General features: G+C 47.5%; 1 protein-coding gene across 3 annotated transcripts in view; it reads right to left on the bottom strand.

Annotated features, from left to right (window-relative positions):
• The window catches only part of RBP5 (retinol binding protein 5), a 73,014-nt gene that overhangs the window by 40,458 nt on the left and 14,604 nt on the right, over positions 1-17,952 (bottom strand). Inside the window, exon 1 of one of the 3 annotated variants that reach the window (XM_063962504.1) lies at positions 15,929-16,134. The exons of 1 other annotated variant lie outside the window; for it this stretch is intronic. In XM_063962504.1, the coding sequence (XP_063818574.1) occupies positions 15,929-16,001 (73 nt within the window). In that variant the 5' untranslated portion in view covers positions 16,002-16,134. Of the gene's footprint in view, positions 1-8,489; positions 8,574-15,928; positions 16,135-17,952 lie in introns of those variants that run through there. One more of the 3 variants, XM_063962505.1, reaches the window with a different exon arrangement.

Raw genomic sequence — 17,952 nt, 5'->3', positions numbered from 1 at the left:
GGCAGAGTACATTCAGGAGAACTTGGCTAAGGGATTTATCAGTCCCTCACAGTCCCCAGTTGGGTCGGGGTTCTTCTTCGTGGGTAAAAAGGACGGTTCGTTGCGACCCTGCATCGACTTCAGGGAATTGAACCGTATCACGATTAAAAACTCGTACCCACTGCCTCTCATTTCGGTTTTGTTTGACCAGCTTCGTACTGCCACCATTTTTTCTAAGATTGACCTACGCGGTGCTTACAATCTAATCCGAATAAGAGAGGGGGATGAATGGAAGACTGCCTTTAATACCCACTCAGGGCATTATGAATATTTGGTGATGCCTTTTGGGCTCTCTAATGCCCCGGCAGTCTTCCAGGAATTCATGAACGATGTGCTCAGGGAATATTTGGATAGATTTTTAGTTGTTTATCTAGATGACATCCTAATCTTCTCCCATTCCCTGGAGGAACATCGGAAGCATGTACGCTTAGTCCTCCAGAAACTCAGAGACCACCAGCTTGGGGCTTAGCTGGAGAAGTGCGAATTTGAAGTCCAGCAAATCGCATTTCTAGGGTATATTATCTCCTCAGAAGGTTTCCAAATGGAGGGTTCTAAGGTACAGGCAGTCCTGGATTGGGTGCAGCCCACTAGTTTGAAGGCGCTTCAGCGTTTTCTGGGCTTTGCGAATTTTTATAGACGGTTCATCGCTGGATTTTCGTCTATAGTGGCCCCCTTGGTGGCACTCACTAAGAAAGGGGCGGATATTGCTCACTGGTCTTGTGAGGCCAAAGCGGCCTTTGCCCGTCTCAAAAGGGCATTTGTCTCGGCCAAGGTGCTGCGACACCCAGATCCAGAGCGTCCTTTTGTGGTAGAAGTGGATGCCTCTGAGATAGGTATTGGGGCAGTGCTCTCTCAGATGTGGGTGTCTGATATTCGCCTTCATCCCTGTGCTTACTTTTCCCGTAAACTTTCGTCTGCAGAGATGAATTATGATGTGGGTAACCGGGAATTGTTGGCTATAAAGGATGCACTCGGGGAGTGGAGACACTGGCTTGAGGGGGCTAAGTTTGTGGTCTCAATTCTCACCGACCATAAGAATCTGGCATATTTAGAGTCAGCGAAGCGGCTCAATGCCAGGCAAGCACGATGGGCTTTGTTTTTTGCTCGCTTTAATTTTTTGATAACATATCGCCCTGGGTCAAAAAACATCAAGGCTGATGCGCTCTCGCGGAGTTTTGCTCCAGTCCAAGAGACCACCGAGGAGCCATTGCCCATTGTGTCCCCATCATGTATTAAAGTGGGCATTACCCAGGACCTCTTGTCATTAGTCCTTAGAGCACAGGAGCAGGCTCCTCCAGACCTTCCGGTAGGTCTCTTGTTTGTGCCTCCTAGGTTAAGACAGCGAGTGTTCCTGGAATTCCATGCCAAGAGGTCGGCAGGGCATCCGGGTATTGCCAGAACTCGGGAGTTGCTGTCTAGGGCGGTGTGGTGGCCCTCGGTGGCTAGGGATGTGGATCAGTGGGTTCAGGCATGTGACGTTTGTGCCCGAAATAAAACTCCTAGAGGGGTTCCTGTCGGCCCATTACATCCACTCTCTATTCCATCTAAGCCATGGACCCACATTTCCATGGATTTTGTGGTGGACTTGCCCAAATCCTCGGGGATGACAGCCATTTGGATTGTCGTTGACAGGTTTTCGAAGATGGCGCATTTCGTTCCACTGGTTGGGTTGCCATCGGCCAGATGCCTGTCTGAGTTATTTATGCAGCATGTTGTGCGCCTCCACGGGTTGCCACTTGATGTGGTCTCTGACCGTGGATCCCAGTTTGTGGCCAAATTCTGGAGGGCATTTTGTTCTGATCTCCAGATTTCTGTGAGCTTGTCGTCAGGCTACCATCCACAGTCTAATGGGCAGACTGAGAGGGTGAACCAGTCCTTGGAGCAGTTCCTCAGGTGTTATGTCTCCAAGTGTCATACTGACTGGGTTGCTCATCTGTCCATGGCGGAGTTTGCCTATAACAACGCAGCTCACTCTGCTACAGGGATCTCTCCCTTCCTTTGTGTGTATGGGCATCATCCTAAGGCCAATTCTTTTGACCCCCTGGATTCCACGCCTGGTGGTTCCTCTGTGGTTTCGGCCCTTAGGGGTATTTGGAGGAAAGTTAAGAAAGCCCTTGTGTCTGTGTCATTAGTGACCAAAAGGGTTTTTGATAAGCGGAGAAGACCCTGCAGCTTTAAATTAGGAGACTTCGTCTGGTTGTCCACCAAGAATTTTAAGTTGAGACAGCCATCTCATAAGTTAGGCCCCCGGTTCATCGGCCCTTATAAGATCACCAGGGTTATCAATCCGGTGGCATTTCAGTTAGATCTGCCCCGTTCATTGGGTATCAATAAAACATTTCATTGTTCCCTTTTAAAACTGGCGGTTAGTAATCCTTCTTCCAGTGGAAGACCTTCTCCTCTTCTGATACGGGGTCAGAGGGAGTTTGTGGTTGAAAGGGTTCTTGACTCCAAGATGGTTCAGGGTCGGCTGTCATTTTTGGTGCACTGGAAGGGGTATGGCCCGGAGGAGCGGTCGTGGGTGCGCAGTTGTGATCTTCATGCCCCCAGACTGATACGCTCTTTCTTCTCGCAGTTCCCCGATAAACCCGGTGGTAGGGGTTCTTTGACCCCTCGTCAGAGGGGGGGTACTGTTAGGATCTCCTGTTCTGTACTGCCACGTCGCCATGGCAACCGGGAGGCAAGTGTTAGTGAAGTAACCTGAGCGCAGCTGATACTCCGGTCCTGGTTTTTACTGTGTAGTGGTTACAGGCTCTGTGCACGGCAGGGAATCCGGCGCTGGTTTTGTGCTCACAGTCTGTGAGGTCTGAGTGGGGCGTGGACAGCACCTGCTATATAAACCATCCTCTCAGGCTAGGCAAATGCTGCTGAATCTTTGTTAGTCAGTTCCAGAGAGTTAGCTAGTACTGTGTGACTTTGTATTTACTTGTTGCTTACTGCGAATAGGCCTTGGGATTCGGTACTTCATTCTGCCAATCCGGACCTAGCAGTAAGACTGGAGTCAGTTGTTTAACCTGCTGGGGTTCTTTTGCTATTCTGTGAACCCAGCAGGTTTGCAGCTGTACTCTCAGACCTGCTTGCTTAATCCTCCCTCACTGTGCAGGGCGTCCAGGTGTCAGTTTAGTGGCAGTAAGCTGAACCTGTGCCCTGCAAGTGGGGGTTAGGATTGTGGACACTCTCCTTGTGTCTATATTTCTATCTCTGACCAAGGAGTTTATTCCCACACCCGTTGGTAACCCTTTGGGGTTTTTCCTGTTGCTCTTAGCAACATCATTTTGGGTGCTCCACATGTTAAATCACTACATCTCGCTTCATTGTCCGCTCTATTCCATCTGAGCATTCCTGACACTAGGGAGACACCCAATTCCTGAGCCTTTGGGCTTCCCATTTCATTTTGTGTTTATTAGTTATTCCATCACCTCCTGTGTATGTTGTGTTATACTATCTGTGAGTTCGTTTTGCCTCGCATCCCTCTCTGTTCATACACCGGTATACTCCTGTTAGCACTGGTGTGCGTAACATGAAGCAGAAGAGGCCGCCGACTCTGGTTCCCCTAGTTGCGGGGTAACTCCTCTGGAGGTGATGGAAAGGAGATTCCAGAGTTTTCGGCGCCCCAAACTTTCTGAGGCTGAGCGCCAGCGACAAAAGGAGCTCCTGCTTTGCATATACTGTGGAAACGCTAGTCACTTCATAAAGGACTGCTCCCTCCGCAGGTCAGGAAAAAGTGACAACTCTCGACTAATTAAGGTCCAGGCCGATAAGTCCACTCTAACGGTCATTTCAAACTATATAGGGTAAAAAGTGTATGATTGCGCTTACACTGTACAAGGATGTGACAATCTGGGTATGAAGCTCTCATGGATTTCAAATGAAGAAAAAACAATGAACCAGAGGGGAAACCCTTCAATAATAAAAGAAAAGAACACAATAGTGCAAGTATGCCAATATAAAGTGCAGTTCCCTTTAATGGTCTGTATATCAAACTCACAAACGTAGATTTTTTGAAAGCATGTCAGAATGTGATGATTCACAGTTGTGGACAATAGATGAAAGTCGTACTTCTTCCTTGTGATAGGATGGGAAATACTAGAAGATAATAAAAAGTGCAATAGTGCAAAAACCTTTTGTGCAAATAAGCAATTTTAATTAGCACCAAAATGCACTCACAAACATAGAAATAAAAAGGGCTTGTAATAAAATGCTGGTAGATGGCAGCCGTGGCTATATCTGGACATACTGGACCTGGAGCTTCTCTGAGAACCCCCTTGAGCATCCGGAACTCTGTGGGACCTCCATGAGACTTATCTCTTGATAAGTATAGACTCCATCTACCAGCATTTTATTACAAGCCCTTTTTATTTCTATGTTTGCGAGTGCATTTTGGTGCTAATTAAAATTGCTTATTTGCAGAAGGAAAGTCTAATGTTAGGACTCGAGAGGGGATATGTGATGTCCAGGCTCCAGAAAAGTTGTGCCATATGCCGACCCCAGGAGAGGAATCTCATGTATGGACCCCAAGAAAATAGTCCACTCTACCGACCTCAGGCATGGGGTACGATGTTCGGACTCCAGAAGGAGCATCCAAGCCTGGAGCCCCTGAGGGGGCATATGATTGCATAGTCCTAGAAAAGCATTGGATTCATCAGTTCCTGAGAGTGCATCAGATCTAAGGAAGAAACATTTGTGATGATCCGCAACAAGATACCCCCTTGTTTGTGCCTGGATGACACAGTTACACACAAAATGAACACACGAGGGGGGTTAATTCTTTAAAGAAAACCAAATACCTATGATTACTCGGGTAGATTCACCATAATACAGGGTTGGTGTTGCTCCCCAGAGTCAGAAAACCAAATATTCTAGAAAGAGATGCCAGATAGTGCAGTGAAGTGAGCAAGCCTACGGGTGAAAACGCGTTTTGGCACAGCTGGAATCAGCATGGCAATGTCGCCTTGTGAAAGTTAGAATCACTGGTCCTACAACCAACATACGCTGCTCCGTCCAGAAGTCCTGCTGCCTTTAGAACGGTAATCTTCCTATTTTCAGCTAGCTCTCATCCACGGATTGTGGTGCAGCGTCCTTGCTCTGTCCTATGATATCAAGGCGCTGCAACCGCTCTAACGTGGAAAGCAGCACAGCTACTAATCTTTTTTCCGGCCAGTAATACCCGAAGCGCTGCTGTTTTCATATTTGCCGTCCGCTGCACCGGTCCTAGTGACCAGAGTACATGACGAAAAGAGATCTCAGCGGCTGGACTGGGTTTGCGGTCATTAAAACTTTTCATTCTAGCTGGGTTTGCTGCTACTTTTTAGCCCAACACATATTGTTCAGTGACCTATGGTCAAATGTTAGAGAAAATAATGAATTATGTTAAGTGAGCCTAACAATATTAGTATACCGATAAAGTATACCTGAAAATAAATTTGGGAAAGTACTTTGCTAATAGCCTGTGTGGAGAACGGCTTTTTTTGATAAATGCATTTCTATGTGAGAATGTGCACGGCACTGGTTTAACATTGAACCACTCCCTATCATCTCCCTGCAATTACCTGAAAATTAAACAGGCAGGAATTGTACTCAATTTCGGTTAACACTCATCCCTGGATTGCGGTGCAGTGTCCTGCAATGTCCTAGGATATCGAGACATTCCATCCGCTCTAACAGGGAAAGCAGTACGGCCACTTATCCTCTTTCTGGTCAGAAATTTCAAGGTCGCTGCCCTCTCATCCACCGGCCGCTGAGCTAACAAAAACCTTGAGCTCATGACGGTGAGACAGTAGAAGCAATGTACCATGGCATACTGATCATCTTTTTTACTCTTTCCTTTTTTCTCTCTATACCAACTATAAATGTCGGGCTACTAATGAGCGCATAAGATACCATATAAATATGATGGGCATTCTGCTTCTCTCAACACTGTGTATATACCATTTGGGCAAATTTTGAATTTTTATAATTATACATGTGTTTGAGAATATAGGAGCTGACGTTCGGTAAATCAATACCTATTCATGATATGGTTGTTTAAACAGTGAGAGATCATAATTGGTTATAAAAAAATCTGAATAAAAATAATTAAAACAAGCTCCTCGGTGAGCAATCAGTGTTCTCTGAGCCAATAAGCTCCATAGTGAGCAATCAGTGTTCTTTGAACTCCTTGTGATAGACAAGTGATCCCAAGGTGTATATGAATAAACCTGTGTGTGTGTTTATATTTTTCCTTTTCAAATTCCTATTAATTTTAAAGATACAATTAAAGGTTATATTTTAATGATACCTAAGGGTATATCTGGCCCTATTTATATTTCAAAGAGTGCCCCCAAGATAGAGTCTTCTTTTCTCTTTCTAGTGCATCAGATCTACCTGAAACCCATGAAAGGAAGGTTCCTCTGAAGGAGGGAGTTCCAACCAAGATCCCGGAAAGGGTGACTCCAGTTGAGACCTCTGAAAAGAGGATTCTAGTTGTGACCCTTGAAGATGTAGTTCCTGTCATGACCCCAGCCAGGGAGGCTCCAGCTGAGACCCCAAAAAGGGTGATTCAAGTTGATACCTCTGAAGAAATCTTTCCAGCCAAAGTTTATGAAGAGAGAATTCCAATCGAGACCCCTATAAGGGGCATCCCTGTCTTGACCCTTGAAGAGAAAAGTCCTATTGAAATTTCAGGATAGGAAATTCCTGTTGTAACTCCAGAGGGAGGAACTTCAGCTGTGACCCTGGGGGAAGATAATCCTATCAAGTACTTTGAAGGGAAGATTCCAGCCGTGACCCCAGGAGGGATGGTCCATGCTGTGTCCTCAGAAAAGACTTCCGATCCAGCATCCAAAACGGTAATTTCGGAGAAGAAACTCAAGCTGCAAAGCTCGCAGTTTCCTTCTGAAGACCAAGACACAGATCTTGTATTCTTCTATGGTGAACTGGAAGAATTTTACAAGTTAATGTCGCAAACTATATACACGGCTACATTCTGTTCCTCTCAGGCAGAAGTTGTGCTTGTTCTTCTCATGTCTTTTAGAGGGGAGGGTAAGAGATGGGCTCACCAATTAATCGAGTTCCGTGATCCTGTTCTGCAGAACGTGGATGCCTTCAGCCGGGCGGTGATCAGGAAGTTTGGGGTCCTGAGTTGGTACTTTCTGAATCTCCTGAGAATTCTAGATCTTTGAGCAAGGATTCAGGTTCTAACAAGAAGAATCAAGTTTGTAAGAACCAAGTGGCTATGAACTATCAGTCTCAGGTTGTTCACAGCTCAGTACCATCTTCACCTAGACCACAAGTCTGGACATTAACTGCTGGCTATGCCTCTCTGTCTCAGTCTTCTGAAGTTATGAATAAGCATGACCCCCAAATTCCAGTGTCCAACCAATCTGTCAAGAGACCTACCTATGCTCAGTCTTGCCATACTTCTTTTCCAGTGCCATCTGTTACAATGAAGAAAACCGTAATCCTTCCTTTGGATGTGGACTCCAACTCAGATTACAACTCTGAAGCCGATGAAATTCCTTTGATTGAAGGTACCTTAAGTTCAGACAATATATTTGGCATTACTGTGTTTACACCTAAACAACCTGGGAAAAAGAAAAAGAAGAAGTCTCGTCGGAGGAATTGAGTTTGTCTTGTCAATTCTTGTTTTGTTATTATTTCCCCTTGGTCCAGGTGGGGTGTCCGGAGTCCACCCCTGAAGAGGGGGGTACTGTTATGTGTGCAGCGGCGGCAAATCTGTCAGTTCTGCTTTCTGCATTGATTAGCACCTGGATCTGGATGCTCCCTTCTGTTGTTCTTGTTTCCTAGCAACTGATCACCTGGACCTCATTACCTGCAACTTCAGCCTGACTATCATGTGATTGGTCTGTATCCCTTTAACTAGGGAGTATCCACATACTACTGTGCCAGTGATAGAGTTCAGTATCAGAGAGAGTCAGGTTCTAGTCTGGACTCCTTAGAGCCTGTTCCTGTGTGCTCAGCACGTGGCCATTGCACGCTGTGCAAGTTCCCAGTCTCCTGTATATTAGCAACTGGTCCCAGTATTCCTGCCAGTTCTGCACCCAGTTCATCTTGGACCTATATCTACTACAATTATATATCCAGTGTGTCCTTCTGCCTTGGAATCCCTGCTTCAAGATATCCGTGCACCATCCCAGCCAGTCTTGCACCTTGCCTCAGTAATCCTGCACCTGTCCAGTTTTGCAAACAGCATTCTAATCACTCAGACCTTTCTGCAAGTTCATCTCCATTCAGTACCTGCAATTCTGTATCCAGACTCCAAACAAACCCCTGTGAATCCTGCCAAATTCCAGCTCTGCTATCCAGAACTTTCAGCCTGCAAGTTTGTTTCCCTCTGTGTCCCAGTTCAGCTCTCATCAAACGTCTGCCATTAGCCCTGCTGTGTCAATCACTCTGCAATTAACCCTTGCCTTACCAGCTGCATTTCTCCAGGTAAAGTATCCTGTTTATACCTTGTGGACTCCTGTGAAGACACCAGGTGACCCAGGCAGAGGGCCGCGACCTGCACATCAGGGGCAGCGAAGCTCAAATCCCCTTGCGGGGTTCCCTGGTGAACACTCCCCGGTGTGTTAGACTCCGCCTCTGCTCTGGGTCGCGCCAACCACCTTGGGTCTGCTTCCAGAATACAGGTGCTTCCAAACATCATAACAGTACACCTGATCACTTTCTTAGCCTCCTTCCGTCTGGCAAGATACACCTCTTTGTCGTTATTATTTTGCGTCTGCTTACGTTTCCTAAAGGCCATCTTTTTTGCTTTCATGCTAGTTGACACCTCTTTTGTGAACCACATCGACTTCCTTTCCCTGGTGCTTTTCCTAACGCTTTTGATACAAAGGTCTGTTGCCTTTATTATTGCATGTTTTAGTTTTTCCCTCCTTTCCTACACTCCTTCCAGGTTCCTCTAATCCACCAATGAATTGCTTAAACATCTCCCCATTTTTTGCAGAGCCAGCCTTCCTAAAATCATATTACACTCTGCACCGTGTCATTACCTCCATCACATTACACTCTGCGCCGTGTCATTACCCCCCATCACATTACACTCTGCGCCGTGTCATTACCCCCCATCACATTACACTCTGCACCGTGTCATTACCCCCCATCACATTACACTCTGCACGTGTCATTACCCCCCATCACATTACACTCTGCACCGTGTCATCATTACCCCCATCACATTACATTCTGCACCCTGTCATCATTACCCCCATCACATTACATTCTGCACCGTGTCATTACCCCCCATCACATTACATTCTGCACCGTGTCATTACCCCCCATCACATTACATTCTGCACCGTGTCATTACCCCCCATCACATTACACTCTGCGCCGTGTCATTACCCCCCATCACATTACACTCTGCGCCGTGTCATTACCCCCATCACATTACACTCTGCGCCGTGTCATTACCCCCCATCACATTACACTCTGCGCCGTGTCATTACCCCCCATCACATTACACTCTGCGCCGTGTCATTACCCCCCATCACATTACACTCTGCACCGTGTCATTACCCCCCATCACATTACACTCTGCACCGTGTCATTACCCCCCCATCACATTACACTCTGCGCCGTATCATTACCCCCATCACATTACACTCTGCGCCGTATCATTACCCCATCACATTACACTCTGCGCCGTATCATTACCCCCATCACATTACACTCTGCGCCGTGTCATTACCCCCCCATCACATTACACTCTGCACCGTGTCATTACCCCCCCATCACATTACACTCTGCACCGTGTCATTACCCCCCATCACATTACACTCTGCACGTGTCATTACCCCCCATCACATTACACTCTGCACCGTGTCATCATTACCCCCATCACATTACATTCTGCACCGTGTCATCATTACCCCCATCACATTACACTCTGCGCCGTGTCATTACCCCCCATCACATTACACTCTGCACAGTGTCATTACCCCCCATCACATTACACTCTGCACCCTGTCATTACCTCCATCACATTACACTCTGCACCGTGTCATTACCCCCATCACATTACACTCTGCACCGTGTCATTACCCCCCATCACATTACACTCTGCACCCTGTCATTACCTCCATCACATTACACTCTGCACCGTGTCATTACCCCCATCACATTACACTCTGCACCGTGTCATCAACCCCCATTACATTACACTCTGCACCGTGTCATCAACCCCCATTACAATACACTCTGCACCGTGTCATTACCCCCCATTACATTACACTCTGCACCGTATAATTACCCCCCATCACATTACACTCTGCACCGTGTCATTACCCCCCCATCACATTACACTCTGCACCCTGTCATTACCCCCCATCACATTACACTCTGCACCGTGTCATTACCCCCATCACATTACACTCTGCACCGTGTCATTACCCCCATCACATTACACTCTGCACCGTGTCATTACCCCCATCACATTACACTCTGCACCGTGTCATTACCCCCATCACATTACACTCTTCACCGTGTCATTACCCCCATCACATTACACTCTTCACCGTGTCATTACCTCCCATCACATTACACTCTGCACCGTGTCATTACCCCCATCACATTACACTCTGCACCCTGTCATTACCCCCATCACACATTACACTCTGCTCCGTGTCATTACCCCCATCACACATTACACTCTGCTCCGTGTCATTACCCCCATCACATTACACTCTGCACCCTGTCATTACCCCCCATCACATTACACTCTATTCCCTGTCATTACCCCCATCACATTACACTCTATTCCCTGTCATTACCCCCATCACATTACACTCTATTCCCTGTCATTACCTCCATCACATTACACTCTGCACCCTGTCGTTACCTCCATCACATAACACTCTGCTCCGTGTCATTACCCCATCACATTACACTCTGCACCGTGTCATTACCCCCCATCACAACCCTGTCATTACCCCCATCACATTACACTCTGCACCCTGTCATTACCCCCCCATCACATTACAATCTGCACCGTGTCATTACCCCCCATCACATTACACTCTGCACCCTGTCATTACCCCCCATCACATTACACTCTGCACACTGTCATTACCCCCCATCACATTACACTCTGCACCGTGTCATTACCCCATCACATTACACTCTGCACCCTGTCATTACACCCCATCACATTACAATCTGCACCCTGTCATTACCCCCCATCACATTACACTCTTCACCCTGTCATTACCCCCATCACATTACACTCTGCTCCGTGTCATTACCCCCCATCACATTACACTCTGCTCCGTGTCATTACCCCCCATCACATTACACTCTGCACCGTGTCATTACCCCATCACATTACACTCTGCACCCTGTCATTACCCCCATCACACATTACACTCTGCTCCGTGTCATTACCCCCCATCACATTACACTCTGCACCGTGTCATTACCCCCCCCATCACATTACACTCTGCACCGTGTCATTACCCCCCATCACATTACACTCTGCACCGTGTCATTACCCCCCATCACATTACACTCTGCACCGTGTCATTACCCCCCATCACATTACACTCTGCACCGTGTCATTACCCCCATCACATTACACTCTGCACCCTGTCATTACCCCCCATCACATTACACTCTATTCCCTGTCATTACCCCCATCACATTACACTCTATTCCCTGTCATTACCCCCATCACATTACACTCTATTCCCTGTCATTACCTCCATCACATTACACTCTGCACCCTGTCGTTACCTCCATCACATTACACTCTGCACCGTGTCGTTACCCCCATCACATAACACTCTGCTCCGTGTCATTACCCCATCACATTACACTCTGCACCGTGTCATTACCCCCCATCACAACCCTGTCATTACCCCCATCACATTACACTCTGCACCCTGTCATTACCCCCCCATCACATTACAATCTGCACCGTGTCATTACCCCCCATCACATTACACTCTGCACCCTGTCATTACCCCCCATCACATTACACTCTGCACACTGTCATTACCCCCCATCACATTACACTCTGCACCGTGTCATTACCCCATCACATTACACTCTGCACCCTGTCATTACACCCCATCACATTACAATCTGCACCCTGTCATTACCCCCCATCACATTACACTCTTCACCCTGTCATTACCCCCATCACATTACACTCTGCTCCGTGTCATTACCCCCCATCACATTACACTCTGCTCCGTGTCATTACCCCCCATCACATTACACTCTGCACCGTGTCATTACCCCATCACATTACACTCTGCACCCTGTCATTACCCCCCATCACATTACACTCTGCACCCTGTCATTATCCCCCATCACATTACAATCTGCACCCTGCCATTACCCCCCATCACATTACACTCTGCACCGTGTGATTACCCCCATCACATTACACTCTGCACCGTGTCATTACCCCCCATCACATTACACTCTGCACCGTGTAATTACCCCCCATCACAACCCTGTCATTACCCCCATCACATTACACTCTGCACCGTGTCATTACCCCCCATCACAACCCTGTCATTACCCCCATCACATTACACTCTGCACCGTGTCATTACCCCCCATCACATTACAATCTGCACCGTGTCATTACCCCCCATCACATTACACTCTGCACCCTGTCATTACCCCCCATCACATTACACTCTGCACCCTGTCATTACCCCCCATCACATTACACTCTGCACCCTGTCATTACCCCCCATCACATTACACTCTGCACCCTGTCATTATCCCCCATCACATTACACTCTGCACCGTGTCATTACCCCCATCACATTACACTCTGCACCGTGTCATTACCCCCATCACATTACACTCTGCACCGTGTCATTACCCCCCATCACATTACACTCTGCACCGTGTCATTACCCCCCATCACATTACACTCTGCACCCTGTCATTACCCCCCATCACATTACACTCTGCACCCTGTCATTACCCCCCATCACATTACACTCTGCACCCTGTCATTATCCCCCATCACATTACACTCTGCACCCTGTCATTATCCCCCATCACATTACACTCTGCACCGTGTCATTACCCCCATCACATTACACTCTGCACCGTGTCATTACCCCCATCACATTACATTCTGCACCCTGTCATTACCCCCATCACATTACATTCTGCACCCTGTCATTACCCCCATCACATTCCACTCTGCACCGTGTCATTACCCACCATCACATTACACTCTGCACCGTGTCATTACCCCCCATCACATTACACTCTGCACCGTGTCATTACCCCCCATCACATTACACTCTGCACCCTGTCATTACCCCCCATCACATTACACTCTGCACCCTGTCATTACCCCCCATCACATTACACTCTGCACCCTGTCATTACCCCCCATCACATTACACTCTGCACCCTGTCATTATCCCCCATCACATTACACTCTGCTCCGTGTCATTACCCCCCATCACATTACACTCTGCTCCGTGTCATTACCCCCCATCACATTACACTGCACCCTGTCATTACCCCATCACATTACACTCTGCACCCTGTCATTACCCCCCATCACATTACACTCTGCACCCTGTCATTATCCCCCATCACATTACAATCTGCACCCTGCCATTACCCCCCATCACATTACACTCTGCACCGTGTGATTACCCCCATCACATTACACTCTGCACCGTGTCATTACCCCCCATCACATTACACTCTGCACCGTGTCATTACCCTCCATCACAACCCTGTCATTACCCCCATCACATTACACTCTGCACCCTGTCATTACCCCCCATCACATTACACTCTGCACTCTGTCATTACCCCCCATCACATTACACTCTGCACCCTGTCATTACCCCCATCACATTACACTCTGCACCCTGTCATTACCCCCATCACATTACACTCTGCACCGTGTCATTACCCCCCATCACATTACACTCTGCACCCTGTCATTACCCCCATCACATTACACTCTGCACCGTGTCATTACCCCCCATCACATTACACTCTGCACCCTGTCATTACCCCCATCACATTACACTCTGCACCGTGTCATTACCCCCCATCACATTACACTCTGCACCGTGTCATTACCCCCCATCACATTACACTCTGCACCCTGTAATTACCCCCCATCACATTACACTCTGCACCGTGTCATTACCCCCCATCACATTACACTCTGCACCGTGTCATTACCCCCCATCACATTACACTCTGCACCCTGTAATTACCCCCCATCACATTACACTCTGCACCCTGTCATTATCCCCCATCACATTACACTCTGCACCCTGTCATTACCCCCCATCACATTACACTCTGCACCGTGTGATTACCCCCATCACATTACACTCTGCACCGTGTCATTACCCCCCATCACATTACACTCTGCACCCTGTCATTACCCCCCATCACATTACACTCTGCACCGTGTGATTACCCCCATCACATTACACTCTGCACCGTGTCATTACCCTCCATCACAACCCTGTCATTACCCCCCATCACATTACAATCTGCACCGTGTCATTACCCCCATCACATTACACTCTGCACCCTGTCATTACCCCCCATCACATTACACTCTGCACCCTGTCATTACCCCCCATCACATTACACTCTGCACCGTGTCATTACCCCATCACATTACACTCTGCACCCTGTCATTACCCCCCATCATATTACACTCTGCACCGTGTCATTACCCCCCATCACATTACACTCTGCACCGTGTCATTACCCCATCACATTACACTCTGCACCCTGTCATTACCCCCCATCACATTACACTCTGCACCGTGTCATTACCCCCATCACATTACACTCTGCACCCTGTCATTACCCCCCATCACATTACACTCTGCACCGTGTCATTACCCCCCATCACAACCCTGTCATTACCCCCATCACATTACACTCTGCACCGTGTCATTACCCCCCATCACAACCCTGTCATTACCCCCATCACATTACACTCTGCACCGTGTCATTACCCCCCCATCACATTACAATCTGCACCGTGTCATTACCCCCCATCACATTACACTCTGCACCGTGTCATTACCCCCCATCACATTACACTCTGCACCCTGTCATTACCCCCCATCACATTACACTCTGCACCCTGTCATTACCCCCCATCACATTACACTCTGCACCCTGTCATTACCCCCCATCACATTACACTCTGCACCGTGTCATTACCCCCATCACATTACACTCTGCACCGTGTCATTACGCCCATCACATTACACTCTGCACCGTGTCATTACCCCCCATCACATTACACTCTGCACCGTGTCATTACCCCCCATCACATTACACTCTGCACCCTGTCATTACCCCCCATTACATTACACTCTGCACCCTGTCATTACCCCCATTACATTACACTCTGCACCGTGTCATTTCCCCCATCACATTACACTCTGCACCGTGTCATTTCCCCCATCACATTACACTCTGCACCGTGTCATTTCCCCCATCACATTACACTCTGCACCCTGTCATTTCCCCCATCACATTACACTCTGCACCCTGTCATTACCCCCATCACATTACACTCTGCACCCTGTCATTACCCCCATCACATTACACTCTGCACCCTGTCATTACCCCCATCACATTACACTCTGCACCCTGTCATTACCCCCATCACATTACACTCTGCACCCTGTCATTACCCCCATCACATTACACTCTGCACAGTGTCATTACCCCCATCACATTACATTATACAGATTGTATTTCCCCCATCACATTACACTCTGCACAGTGTCATTACCCCCATCACATTACTTTAAACAGATTGTATTTCCCCCATCACATTGTCAGGTCCCCATATCGGTTATTGGGCCGGTCTCCTATAGCAGATCAGGACACAGGAGAATCCTTCTTCTGTTTTCCTTACTTAGCGCCTTCAGATATTCCTCCAGGTTTTCCTGAGACACCAACTCAAACTTTCCATTTAATTCCGTGGCCATCGCGTGGCTGATAGTGAGCTGACTTCTTGGCTGGCGGCACTTTCTAAGTCATGGTATGTGTCATTCCTTCTGTCTGTCCTCTTCTGCCACCTAAATCTCTCTCCGCTATGCCTGATCTGTCTCTCTTTAATGTTCAGAGTAATCCCCATTATGTCTCAGCCAGGCCCACACAGAAATATAATCTCTGCTTTTATGCCAACAGCGTTAGCAGTATTAACCTCCAGTTTGCCGGGAACACAGGCTTGCATCTTGCCTAGAGGAATGCTATTAGCCTGCTCTCATTATGCATTCATGAATGAGACATCCGCGTCTATACTGTCATCTGTTGGAGAGAACAGAGATGTAACGTGACTTTGGTGCCGACACAGGGCCGTATTAACTCGTGGCCGGGCCCCTAGCCTTTCAGGTATTTTTTGGCCCCTTCCGGCACGTCAATCCATTACGGCTGACATTTGGGAAGCGTAGCTTATGCCATCATTTACACTTTCAGTACACATGGACACAGATATATAAAGTCTGCTGACTCCGCTCTTCCTTTTCAAGGGCCCTGTGCTGACATTATTTAGTGTGGTTTAAAAAACAAGCTGGGTATGGATCAACAGATCTACAATACAAAGGTCTGCAGTCATTAAGTCGACCACTATTGGTCGACATGTATTAGTTTGATACGGTCGAAATGTTGACACATGAAAAGGTTGACACTACATAAAGTAGACAGTAGGAAAGGATGACAGGATCAAAAGGTCGACACGTGAAAATGTCGACATGAAACAAAAAAAGGTCAACACAACATTTTAACTTTTTTTTGTTGTTGTCGTTGTTTTCGCCATTAAAGGACATGGAACCCCAATTAGTGTACCCCGTCCCCTCGCATGGCTCGCTGCGCAGGTTACTATTTCCGGTCATAGTCCATGTGGATAATAAAGTATGAAAAAGTCAATAAAAATACTAAAAAGCCCCAAAAAGCTCGGTTGACCATATGTGTGTCAACTACAGTATATGTGTGTCGACCATTTGCACATGTTGACATTTTGTACCTGTCGACCATAAGCACTGTCGACTTTTTACATGTTCACCTTTTGACCATGTTGACCAAGTGCATGTAATGGCCGACCTAATGACTGTGCTTATTCTTGAAATCCTGGGTTCTCCTGCCGCAGAGGGTTCAGCAGTGTGTCGGCTGCAGGGCCCAGGGTTCTGTATTGGATTAGTATTGTGATTTCTTTATTATATTCATCATTCGTCTTACACTGTTATTTAAGATGTATTTCCAGACGCCAAACCTTTGCCTTCCCTGCCCCTTATTACACGTCTGGCCCAAACTCCCAGCTCTCTGTCTAGTGAAGTAGAACATTAGTGGGAATACTGTAGGCAAAGGCCTAGCCCTACAGAGTGGGCCGGGATGGGCGGAGATGGACCACATTGTGCAGTACTTGGGGGTGCAGGATGAAGTGATTGCAGTCGCCCTACGCCATGCCCCACCCACTTGAAGCCACGCCCCCTTCCTGTTCTGTACACCTGGCCTCCGCCTTTCCCGAGGGCCATATATAGGAACTAGGCAAGTATGGTATTATGACTCTGGCCCTTAAGCAGATGAGCCTCGGTAAGCCATTATCTGCTATGTGAGTTGCTGATGTAGTCGGATTATAGACATTATCCGTGTGGTTCTTTATCATGTTATTTAATAATTCAGCAGGTTCATCGCAAATTCACCGTCAGCTTAAGAAAGTCTACTCCAAATGTGTAGGGGAGTTCGCTTTGTGGTTCATGGTTAATGGATCTCTATCAGCACAGTGGTGTATAATTTATATGGAAGATTACACCGAAGCAGGATATGGTCAGTTTCATCTTCTGTAAATTAACTTATATACAGATGTCTCAACTTTGTTGCGTTGTTGGGAGCTGCAGCCGCTACCATTGTGCCTGTTCTCCCTTACGCTTATGCTGGCGC

This window comes from Pseudophryne corroboree, chromosome 3 (assembly GCF_028390025.1).
Source record: "Pseudophryne corroboree isolate aPseCor3 chromosome 3, aPseCor3.hap2, whole genome shotgun sequence".
In the NCBI taxonomy this organism is placed as follows: Eukaryota; Metazoa; Chordata; class Amphibia; order Anura; family Myobatrachidae; genus Pseudophryne; species Pseudophryne corroboree.
Note: the sequence above shows the minus strand (reverse complement) of the source record. Positions and strands in the feature narration are given on the sequence as shown.